Raw genomic sequence first — 12,992 nt, forward strand, 5'->3', positions numbered from 1 at the left:
CCATATTTCGTTTTTTTTTTCTTCATAAATCATTACTATTATTACTACTTTGGGGTTTGCAAATTTTAACCAATGAAAAGTATTAAAAAGAGCTTGTGACTAAACCGTAACTCCATAGGATTCTCAAACTGTCAGTAAAACCTCAGAACTTCACGCCGCCTCAATCTTGAATGAAGTGCCGCACACATTTTAGACGGTCTCTGCTTGTTTGCAAAGCGAGGGTGAATAAAGAACTGTTTGGATAAGTACAGTGTTGTCTTTACTCAAGTAAATTAAAGCACTTTATATATACCAATGTTTTATGTATTGGAGGAGCAGAGTCTTAGTCTTGCATTTGCCGTCCAGTTATAGCCAATACTGTAAATCGTGGGCTAATTTTCATTTTTGGGTGAACTATCCCTTTAAACTATGTGGCGTACACCGATTTTAATCGCAATAAACAGGGGCACCTTAATTGCATTATAACCACTCTGACCAAAGTGTGCATGTGCTCGGACGTACATGGATGCATCGTTGTTCACACAACTACATGAATGAACTATGTGACATTATTCTGAAGTTTTCTCTTCTCCAGATCGCTAAACTCACTGCTCAGTCTCTGCTCTGTATCTTCATCCAGTAGACACAAAGAACGTGACGGCAGAGTAGGAAAACCCAGAATTGCAATGTTTATCACAGCGCCGAATAATATCCAGTATGTCCATACAAATGTATTTTGAATTTGTTGCGAGTAGATTCAAACAATGGCCGGTAACATGCATACTGTATGCCTTTCTGAGTGTGGTATAATCATCCTTATTAACGAATAATCAGAATAATGGAAATTGCATGTAAACTGGAGTGAAGACTTCTGCTCGTGTCATGAAAACATTAAGACCTTAATCTGATTATTAGAAACAATCATGTTATTGTTGCACATGTAAACGTAGTCAGTGTTTTATTATTTAAGAAATACTGAAAAGTAGGTTTCTGCCTGGCAGTGACGATGTGTACAAAAACAAATTCTTAATGGAATCATTAAGGAACCGGATTTGTTAAGTGAAATCCAAATGAAATTCCTTACAATTCTCATCATGACAGAAATTGCTGTAATTACTGTAGATCTCAGCAGTGAAGGTGGTAATAGGAGCCGCTCCCACACAGTTTTTTTTTTTCTTTCAAACGCTGTGTTAGGGGATATAGTTTCCTTTCATCTATTTTCTCATTAATCTCAAACCCACTTGCTAGAGACTTTCTTGATATTTTCTCAGTGTGCTCCAGCAGGAGCGAGATGTTTTCCCTGGCCGTCTTAACTGCGCAACTGCAATAATGTATCGCCAAGCCCCAATCGATCGGTCCTGATTGATACAGCCATGGATTCCTTAGCAAGCAATTTCAGCAACGGCTCAGACAAGAGCTACTACACAAAGGCAAGGCAGAGAGAAGTTTACTGCAGTTTTTAAAAGGACACGCATTGATTAGCATGGTCATTAGGACAGATGAATGATCCTACGGAAAAACTCTACAGTGCGCAGAAGAGGCCGAGAACTAGGAGGACACAAAAACACACTTGTGTTAAATCAAGCTTCAAGTTATCTGGACAAGTTATTCATTATATGCATCTAAAATTGATGTTTACAAAAATTGATTCTACAATCAAAATCCGAGGCGTTTCTCGTCATGGTCATCATCTCTCAAATGTCCTTCCAGGCTCAGTATCACCTCGTGAACCACTAAATGTTAAAAGGGCCATTTCATGGAAAACATCCATTTTAATACATCGATTATGTTTAAGTATGACATACTGCAGCAAAAACTAGTCATCTAGTTTTTTCATAATTCTGATGTCAAGTTTGACTGTCCAAGTTAACATATCAACACCTAACCATACTGGATCATATTTGAGGTTAGTTATTTATAACAATGGTCATTTACATACAGCAGTCTTAAACATTTCAGAACAGAAGCAAACATTTCATTCAGTCATTTCAGTGCCATATGGTGCAAGAAACCTTGTTAAACATTCTAAAATAAACTAATTAAATAAAGAATGCTACAAACAATGTAGAATATGGTCCCTTTATAAGCTCTGTTTGTGAAGGTAAGAGCTTTGTGTGTGTGTGTGTGGCTCAGGTATACCCTACGTTATGGGGGGGAAAGTCCATCAAAAGACGGCAATATCCCAAATCCTTGTTTTTGTTGGGGCATTTTTTGGTCCCCATGATGAAAACAGCTTATAAATCATACTAAGTGATGTTTTTTTCTTTTTGGAAAATATAAAAAAATGCAGAAAGTTTTCTTAGTGGTAAAGGTTTCTTGGTAGCTCAGGGTTAGGGGATATAATATACAGTTTGTACACTATAAAATCAATATGTGTTTGTGTGTTCAGAAGTGTTTTGCAAAGGACTACCTACCTGCAATACTAGCAAAGATTTCGCTGACACCAATGAGGACGTATTGGGGGACTTGCCACCATATGGGTAGATCGGCTGCATAGTATATAACTCCACCGAGCGACTGCGGGATGGGATCTCGTGTGTGGACAATGTCCAGCCTCTTTGTCTCTAAAATACCTGTGAGGAGCAAGAAAGAGCATATAAGATAAAAAATGACTAATAAATACCTCATAACAGTCCAGAAACCGTAATGGTATGGATTGGTTTTTTTTTTTTTTTTTTTTTTTGGGGGGGTGTAGCACCAAATCAGCATATTAGAATGATTTCTGAAGGATCATGTGACACTGAAGACTGGAGTAGCAGCTGCTGAAAAGGCAGTTTTACCATCACAGGTATAAGTTAGGTATACTTTATATACCTAACAGGTATACTTTTATCCTCACCAAAGCTGCATTTATTTTAGCTGCATATATATATATATGTGTGTGTGTGTGTGTATATTTAAAGTTATTTAAAATTGTAATTTAATTTAAAATAAATGCAGCTTTGGTGAGAATAAAAGTCCTTACCAACCCCAAACATTTGAATGGTAGTGTAATATGGTAGTGTATACAGTAATAATAAATCAGCAATAAATCAACTAATGAGCGCACTGCTTTCTAAATATTGGCAGCAGCCATTGAAAAACTAAGTGTTAAGCATGTGTGTGTCAGGGTGCTAGATCAGATACACGTGTGCATGTCTGGAGGGAAAGTGCATGTAACAGTGAATGAAAAAAGTATGAACAGTCCATTAATGGATTAAGTGTCAGGTCAATGCTAGCGCTTCACACAGGTCACAAACAGCTTATCTCCTGCACATAAAAACACGTTCGCACACACAAAATTGTACCAGGTCGGGTTTAGCGGGTAATCGGAGTGGAGCAGAGATTGTCAGTCTGGTCTATCTAAAAGCTTGATAAAATAATAACCATGTTGCAGGTGCTATTCAGATAACTCCTCATGGGATCCCAATCACACAGACATGCACATATTTCCATTTTTGAAGGGGTATGACCTTGTATTTCATATGCTTAAAATAGCAGGATGTGATACATCTATAGCATGTCACTAACACAAAGTGCTTCAGTTAACAAAACAGTAACTTTTTTCCTCTCTTCCCTCTCATCTTTCATTCCCTCCTCCACCCCTCTCCCAAACACCAGAAGCGTTCCGGCTCTGATCTGTGGCTGTGGCGTCAGATTTAGATCGGAATACAAATGACGCCTGGAATAAAACACTCTTTGGCTAAAAGTGCGACCCGCTGCGGATTACAGTCCTCACTCCTGCACTTCCAAGAGGTTCTAAACCCAGATTGAAAAAAAAACAAAAAAACTTTTATTTCTGGAGAAAATTGAACAGAAGTAGAACTGCCCGAGGCATCGTGTGCTGTGTGGCGGTAGCGTGTGTTTGCAGCTTTGTTGTCGGCACAGCTTGCCGTGGAAATGACTGCTTCCTGAGAGCAGGACAACAAGTGTGTCCAGGTGTGTGGGCATCATCTGTGCCTGCGGGTAAGGTTGGCTTCAGAGCTATGCCACTGCCAAGCACCCATCTGTTTGGAAAATGTTGTGTAAATGTTGTGAGGGGGTTCTGGCAGTGGTATTTTAAAACCCACCTAAGCCCTGCTGGGTTCAGCTACTGGGTAGACACAAACTCAAGTGTATTGAAGCACTTTTAATCTAAGAGGCACAAGCCTTGTGTGTAAGCACATAAACATACACACATTCATCTATGCTTGGTGGCAAAACCACTAAAGAAAAAAAGCAAATAATCCAAATTTTCACAATTCAATAGTAAAACATTCCATTTGCCTTTTTTCCTAAGTGAATATCCATTTAGACTTGAAATTACACTTTTGCACATAACTTTACAATAGCCCTTGTTTCTCAACAAAATATTATTTAAAACTCAGGGATTTCATCATCTAACGTTCATAGTATTATAAAAAGAATCACACAATCCAGACAGAAAGGAATCCAGAGAAGAAGAAAATAAATAAATAAATAAATAAATAAATAAATGCCCATGATCTTCAAGCCCTCAGATGGGAAAACGGGGGCAAAAAGTACTGGTAAATCTGAGACAGACTTGCTGCAAAGTAGAAAGGTGTGCTGGTGTCTGACAAGTCTACATTTTACATTTTCCCAATCTATGCCCTCAATTATATGTCACATTACAAACAAAATATACCTTTCAAGAGATACAACTCTTTGTCTTTCCTGCTCCTGAGGTTTCATTCAGAACGATGAGTCACAAATATTTCAGAGATTCAGATAAAAGTTCCAATTATTGTTCATTATTTGTTGATATTTAATTTCATACACATCCTTGGCTCTTTGAATAATTGCCTGCAATTTACCTTTATGCTGCGTGTGCCCACAGGTGACATTTGTGTGCGTGCGTAATATTAAAGGGTTAGTTCACCCAAAAATGAAAATTCTGTCAGTAATTACTCACCCTCATGTTGTTCCAACCCCGTAAGACTTTCGTTCATCTTCGGAACACAAATTAAGATACACAGAAGCTTTGCGCAATATCACTACGTGAAATATCACGGCCGTACGTGTGAACGGCTTGATTTGAGGCAGGGGAAAACATATAAGGAGATTAAAAAAAAAACACTGGATGGATTTTTATAATTTTATGATGGTTGTGTACAGGCACTGCCAACATACATTTCAGTACAATCAACTTGTGAAAGTGCATGTACCATTATATGACCCCTTTAAGAAGCCTATGGAGGAGTGATCCAGCTCTCAGATTTAATCAAAAATATCTTGATTTGTGTTCCGAAGATGAACGAAAGTCTTACGGGGTTGGAACAACATGAGGGTGAGTAATTACTGACAGAATTTTCATTTTTGGGTGAACTATCCCTTTAATGAAAAAAATAAAGAAAAATAAAGAGCGAAGGGGTAAAGAAAAGAAAGAACTGCGTGATTACTATACATTTGGTATTAATGAGGGGCACTAAAAGACTAATTTCCCAAGATATCTCATCTATATAATAAGTGCCATTAGAGGGAGCCATTATGTCACAGGCATACACACTCACCACTCCATGCATCTTAATATACACACACACTATATGACTAATAGTTCTCTCTCACACAGACACACACACACACACACACACACTTAAAGAATCCATTCACACATAGTAAGCATCCTTAAACCATGCTTGTATCAGGTAGCGGTTTATTAATGAGTAAGTGTGTCATTGAGAGGGAGTACAAAGGATGGGACGCTCTCTTTCTCTCTCAAGAAGGAGAGCATGAGTCCCAAAGGTTCTCATTAGTATGATCTCTACACACACACACACACACACACACACACACAACTAGTCTGATATGAACGTGGTTTGCACATACTGATTCCACAAGAGTGTGCCAACGAGATGATTCCCCCAACCCCCCCGCTCTTGGCTACATCAAAGAAATGGTTATTATTAGATAACATCTGTATTGTGCACTGCATACTAGACTTACTGCATGTTCAGGCTTTGTCATGCAATACTAAAGGTCATTTCCTTGTGCATCATTTTAAAACAGTGGTTCTCAGCTGGTTTTGCTACAGGACCCAGTTTGTTTTCCCATTGGACATGGAGTGGTGACCCAAAATTGTCATTAAAATCAAAAGCTGAAGAGTATTAATTAGTTTATTATTAAATGCTGCTTGAAAGATTCCATGCTTTCATTCACATTTTATATTAACTTAAAGGGTTAGTTCACCTAAAAATGAAAATTCTCATTTATTTATCATTTATTCATCATCATTTATTCACCCTCGTGTCATTCCAAATCCACAAAACTTTCATTCATCTTCGAAACACAATTGAAGTTTTTTAATAAAACCTGAGAGATTTCAGTCTCTCCATTGAAAGTCATTCAACCAAAACTTTGATGCTTCAAAAAGAATAAAACGTAAGTAAACGGATATTCATATGAATCGAGCAGCCTTCTGAAGTCCTCTGAAAAGAGCCAATGAGGTTTGTTCTTGTTCTTGCATGTTTGAGCTTCCATTTACCATATTTGATGTGTTTTTATGTATGTGTGTTGATTAAAGTTTATATGTGAATAAAAGCCAAAATTAAATATGTTCATCATCTGAAGACTTGGATTAAACTGCTCAATTCACATGGATTATGGATTATGTGTCAAAGTTATGGTGAAATGGACTTTCAAAGGAGAGACAGAAATCTCTCATTTGTGTTTCGAAGATGAACAAACTATCTATCCAACTATGGATTTGCAAATTATGACAATTTTTATTTTTGGGCAAACTTTCTCTTTAAGTAGTTTTGATCATGTTTTTGACGATTAGGGCATGTCACACAACGAACCTATCCATTTTAGCATCTGCCTAATTTGCCCACTTCTATCACTGATGAACAGATTATGTCAAAATACAGTAAGTTTAGTGAATGCACAGTCTTTGATGTGGAAAGTGTTTTCCTATTAAGCTGTTTTATGTTGCCATCCTAACTATAGACAATTAGTTTAGTATTTGCATGAACATTTATTTTGTTGATGTATTTACTATTAAAAACAGACAACTAAAGTGGGGACTTTTTAAATAGTATATATTTAGTCTACTTGCTACTTGCAATTGCATGTCAGATGCAAGTGCAATTATCAGGTAATGACAGACCATTTTCTTGGACAGAAATGTATAAATGCCCCTGGAAACAAGATAAATGAAATAATATGTTTTGGTCTGATTTCCAAGAAGAAAAAGGTGTACTAAAATTGTACTTTGCCTGTAGCCTGTATGACCTTAAAGCGAACACACATGGACTACAAGCCACTTGCATTTTATGTCTTCAAGTTGCTGGTCTGTTATTAGTCTTATGAATCAGACCATCCTTGAACCGTATGTTGGTACGCTGTCTAGTGCACACAACATTGGCAAGGGCATTATCAAAACTGCAACCTCCAATCTGATTGATTGGCTTTACTCAATTTCCAGGGGTGCTTCAGGGTGCACAGGTTTATCAGTAAACCAGGAAATATTGTGTTTACAAGATCTCATGCTGTTAGAATGAGTTCTCTAAAAAAAAGACCTAGAAGCTGGATTTGGAAAAGTTTGAAGCACTGAATCTTTTAAAAAAAGTGTACATGCACGGCCTCCCACTGTTTGCGCAGTATAAACTGTCAGCATGTAAGATCACATCAATTATGTTTTGTTCTGAGAGTTACATTAAACTATGGTAAGTTGTTTAACACATTATTCAGAGTGAATATTCCTAAGTGAGTGGTTGTCCGCCTGCATAATCGATGTGGACTACGCTTTATGTTGTATCAGACATCTTAGAAAACAGGTATCAGTATATTACAGTGAAAACAAATCAAGTGAAGTAAACACCTGAAAACTGCAATCATCCAGCAAATAACTTGACGCCAGTCTCTCATTATTCTGACTGTTTAGAGTTGTTCTGAACTTTGGGGTGTTTACTGCTTAAAGAATCCCTCATGATGACTACAAACTCACATTTATTCAGTTTGATGGCAGCTTAGAAACGTCTAAACCTTTCTCTCCCTCACCGTGCAGAGTTTGACAGTGGTTTAAAAGAGTCAGGGAGAGTCAAAGAAAGAAAGACAGACAGGGTGGGAGAGAGAAAAAAATATTCATACTTTCCTCACACTCCAGAGCGCATCTCCCAAAACTCATCTCACTCAAAAAGCGCTTTAGTCTGAAATATGTCAATGTCTGGATACAGCGCACACTGTCAGGCTGACTAAGCTCAGTTTAATCCACTGGGCAGAGCCTGGAATTGGACTGGGGACTGACTGGAGTGCTGGGCGCAGTCAAACCGAACAATGAGATACTGCGACCTGTCAACGGTGTCTTCTACAACCTCCGAAAGGCACTCTACGACACTGTGGTGTCAGATAAAAGTGTGACTCGAACATGTGACTCGAACTTTCGTGTATGTGTGGACACAATCTCAAAACGTGTTGTCTTCGCAGCAAAGCATCAACTGCGTACAGAACTTCAGACGGACAAGCAAGCCAAAAACACTTGGAAGGAAAGTGCTTAAGTATTGGAGAGATTGCTGTGCCTCAAAATCTAGTAACCCGCCTACACAAAGAGCTCTGTTTGATCTTCTGATGTGAAGGTCATCTCAAAACTTTAGTTAGCAAGATTATGCTCCTATCTTAGATCAAGTCTCAATATTCAGGATTTTTTTTTTCTTTTTGCTCAATCGGGACAGTAATGCAGCTTTGTACTGCCAATATTTTCAAGCCACTACAAAAAAGACTGTATTAATGTTTGGCAGAAAGAAATATTTTACATTAAATATTAGATTTATACAAAACGTTTTGGAATTGAGCATCAACAGGGGAAAAAATATATTGACTATACAAATTTCCATAGTGTTACCGTGAACTTTTAAACTTTATCAATTCTTTTATTTCAGTTTTTTTTTAGTTTCAGGACTTCCAATGTGGGAACCATGTCATTAGGTTCTTAATTTGCAAAATGATACCGTTAAATCACGCTACACCATTGTCTTCCAGTTTGTGAATTTATAGCTTTCACAGTGTTACCATTTTGTTTATAATTTTACCAATCAAACCCACTGTCATTCTTGAAATTTTAAATCATAATCCATTTAAACCAGCTAAATAATTTTACCTGTGTGGCATAATTAAATCAGTGACGTTTATAAAGGCATAAAATATAAAAATGATCAACAAATGTAAGGCGTAGCGACAGTCTATCTGTCAACAGGATTGTCACTATCACACTAGCTCTGGGCCAGTCTTAGGGCCCTATTTTAACAATCTAAGTGAAAGGTCTAAAGCACACGGCACAAGTGCACTTAGGGCGTGTCCGAGATCCACTTTTGCTAGTTTAACGACGGGAAAAATAGTCGGCGCACCCGGCACATGGTCTAAAAGGGTAGTCCGTTGCCCCTATTTTGAGTAAATGTAAATAGAATTCTTAATGAGTAATGGGTGTGTTTTGGGCGTAACGTGCAATAAACCAATCAGAATCTTATCTCCCATTCCCTTTAAAAGCCAGTTGCGCTCGCGCCATGGCGGATTCGCTATTTACATGGCAGAATTCGCAAGCGGAAAAACTGAACGCTTCTCTAGCGAGGAAACGGATCTGCTCGTGTGCGAGGTTAAAGCACGCGAGCAGACCATCTACGGGACAAAGTGTACGTGTGTTGTGGACCCGCCTATATGCGCATATTACTAACGCACTCTTTAAATAACAAAAAAAAATTTGCGCCATTGACTTTAGACCAGGTTTTAGTTGGTCAATGGCGCAGTCTATTTCAGTTGCAACGCACAACAATGCGCCTGAACACACTTCGTTTTTGTGCGCCCATGGGCGCACAAATAGGCGCAAATGCATTTGCTATTTAAACAACGTGGCGCAGGTGAAAATCATAACTGCGTCGGGCTGAAACTAGCAAAAAACACTTGTGTCGCGCCGCATTGCGCAGGGTGTATGATAGGGCCCTTATTGTTGAGCCATGAAGATACCTCATTTAGGCCAAAATGTTATGTAACATCAAGCATATCCATTACAAATGGCCAAAAAAATGTTGTTGAGGTAGACAGGGTAGCTTTTGAGATAGATTCCTAGTTTTATGGGACTTTGACGAAACAACAAGTGAGAAGATATTTAAAGTTCCTCTGCAAAAATATGTTAAAAGGGAAGGTGAGAATAATGAAAAGAGCAAAAGTGCTGATTCAGGTTGGTATTTTCCTGGACGGTGGGCAGTATGAATATTAACTGTCAGAACAAGTGGGGATATCGATCCACCCTCTGCAGGGTTCAATAGAGCCGGCTCAAGGTTGGACAGGAGTGACAGAATTCAGAGGAGAGATCAGTGGTCTGTGTGAATGTGTCAAGAGTGTGTGGGTGTTTGTGGGTGAGTCATTCTACATCGAATCTCTGCCATCTTGGAGTCACTGTACCTTATCTGATGGATGGAAATGCCGTAACCTCTCTGAGATGAACTCATTCCTTATTTTAAGGTGAACAGTACTAAGAAAACACGATTTGACAATTGTCTGTGTGGATATATTTTTATATTTTACAAATCTTTCTCATAATAATGACCCAGCATATTGATGTCACAGAGTTTATCAGCTTGATCATGCGGGTTGTCTTAATGTGTTTCACTAGGGACTATTTGTTTGGACATTTTATTTTGTACATTCATTCTGTTTTGGACTTGACACATGATCCATACACCACTCTGGACTATGCTGACTGAGGCCTTCCTGCCGTGTTCTGTCTGTAGCATGAACAGTGCTGTGATTAAAAATGCAGTGTTTGGTTCACGTCAAACATACTGTAACTAAGCATATAGTATGTATAGCAAAATGGTATACTTTAGTTTGTCTGTCCATAATGCATCATATACCACAATTCTTGAGGATCATCCAGGTGCTTCTTTTTGGGTTAGTTCACCCAAAAATAAAAATGTTGTCATCATTTACTCACCCTCATGTTGATCCAAACCAGTAAGACTTTCGTTAAAGGGTTAGTTCACCCAAAAATGAAAATTCTGTCAGTAATTACTCACCCTCATGTTGTTCCAACCCCGTAAGACCTTCGTTCATCTTCGGAACACGAATTAAGATATTTTTGATGAAATCTGAGAGCTGGATCACTCCTCCATACTAGTCCATAGGCTTCTTCAGGGATTGAACTTGCCGCCCTCGAAAAGTTACTAAAGACATCGTTAAAATAGTCCAAGTGACTACAGTGGCTCAATCTTAAGTTTATCAAGCGACGAGAATACTTTTTGTGCGCAAAAAAAAACTAAAATAACGACTTTATTTCAACTATTCATTTCCTTCTCTGTGGGCTTCGAGTCAGTTCACTAGTGTAATAGCGTAAGCTTCTGTTGTTGTACGTCACACGCATCACGCACATGACCAGCGTCGGCCAATAGTGAGCCTACGTGTGACGTAGCTCTACGGAATCACACTACGTTAACTGACTAGAGGCCCAAAGAGAAGGAAATGAATAGTTGAAATAAAGTCGTTATTTTTGTTTGTTTTTGCGCACAAAAAGTATTCTCGTCGCTTGATAAACTTAAGATTGAGCCACTGTAGTCACTTGGACTATTTTAACGATGTCTTTAATAACTTTTCGAGGCCGGCAAGTTCAATCCCTGAAGAAGCCTATGGACTAGTATGGAGGAGTGATCCAGCTCTCAGATTTCATCAAAAATATCTTAATTCGTGTTCCGAAAATGAACGAAGGTCTTACGGGGTTGGAACAACATGAGGGTGAGTAAATACTGACAGAATTTTCATTTTTGGGTGAACTATCACTTTAATCTTCGGAACACAAAATCTTCATTTATGTTCCGAAGAAGAACAAAAGTCTTACTGGTTTGGAACGACATGAGGTGTAATGCTTTAAGGGCAATGACTTTTTCCACACCTGAAGATTGTGCAATTGACGTCTTAAACATTCAACTAAACTGTCTCCATTTTACCACCAGACTATCTATATATTTCTATATACATATACATTCTATATTTTGACTGCACTGACACAATGAGAACGCAACTGAGTTGGAGGATGACATCACTGTTTTCTGCAGAGCTGCATTATAGCTGAATTAAATTCATTTCAAAATTGATTGAACTGAACTGAATCAACACTGAACTGACATCAGCTGAATGGCACTTAATGGTTTTTTTAGAACAGTTTTACAGTAGAATTGAATTGTGTTTTCACCCTTGATCAATATTTTCCTGTTTATCCCTGGAAAGCTGCTTTGAAAAAATCTCTATTTTATAAAGTTCTATATAAATAAATAAATAAATAAAAGAGAAGGTATACTACCACAATCCACAGTAAAATCTGATCACATACATGTTAAAATGTGTTAAAAATCAAATCCACACACATGTGTTTGCAACACTGTATATTTTGTGTGTTGTTAATGTTTTGGATATAAACTACCATTCAAAATTTGAGGTCACTAAGATTTTAATTTATTTATTTATTTATGACAAATCAATACTTTTATTCAGCAAGGATACATCTTTTGAGCTAATGAAAAAATACATATAACGGTTTTCACAAAAAAACGAACTAAGCTGCGATTACACTAATAATTTGTTTGTAATCAGACTTGTAGCACAGTCGGACAATAATAATAGTAATAATAATTTTATAAAGTCACATGTAACCATGTCAATCAGAATGAATTGGCCAAATCTGACTGCGATTTCATTCGGATTGTAAGGGGTGGTTTAAATAATATTTTCTAATCTGTTCGATAGGACATGCACATTTGATGACATTGAAAACCTAAACTGGAAAGATCGGTCCATGTGCAATGACGTAGAATGCTAACAGTTATAGCTAATTGTAATAATATTTCACAATATTATTGTTTTACTGTATTTTTGATCAAATAAATACAGACTTGGTGAGCATCTTTGTTTCAAAAACTTCTTTCAAAAACATGAAATAAATCTTACTGACTCTTAACTTTTGAACGGTAGTTGTATGTTTATGCTTTGTAAACAGAAAGGAGCACCGCTTATAAAAAGCTAAGTGCAATACAAAGTAAACACCGTATTATTGG

General features: G+C 37.6%; 1 protein-coding gene across 1 annotated transcript in view; it reads right to left on the reverse strand.

The window, feature by feature from the left end:
- slc15a4 (solute carrier family 15 member 4) overlaps positions 1–12,992 on the reverse strand; it is a 69,532-nt gene that overhangs the window by 33,717 nt on the left and 22,823 nt on the right. Inside the window, exon 7 of the mRNA XM_056246618.1 lies at positions 2,394–2,552. Coding sequence (XP_056102593.1) covers positions 2,394–2,552 — 159 coding nt within the window. The remainder of the gene's footprint in view (positions 1–2,393; positions 2,553–12,992) is intronic.

The sequence above is a fragment of the Rhinichthys klamathensis genome, unplaced genomic scaffold, assembly GCF_029890125.1.
Source record: "Rhinichthys klamathensis goyatoka isolate OS25496 unplaced genomic scaffold, OSU_Roscu_1.1 h1tg000040l_1, whole genome shotgun sequence".
Classification (NCBI taxonomy): domain Eukaryota; kingdom Metazoa; phylum Chordata; class Actinopteri; order Cypriniformes; family Leuciscidae; genus Rhinichthys; species Rhinichthys klamathensis.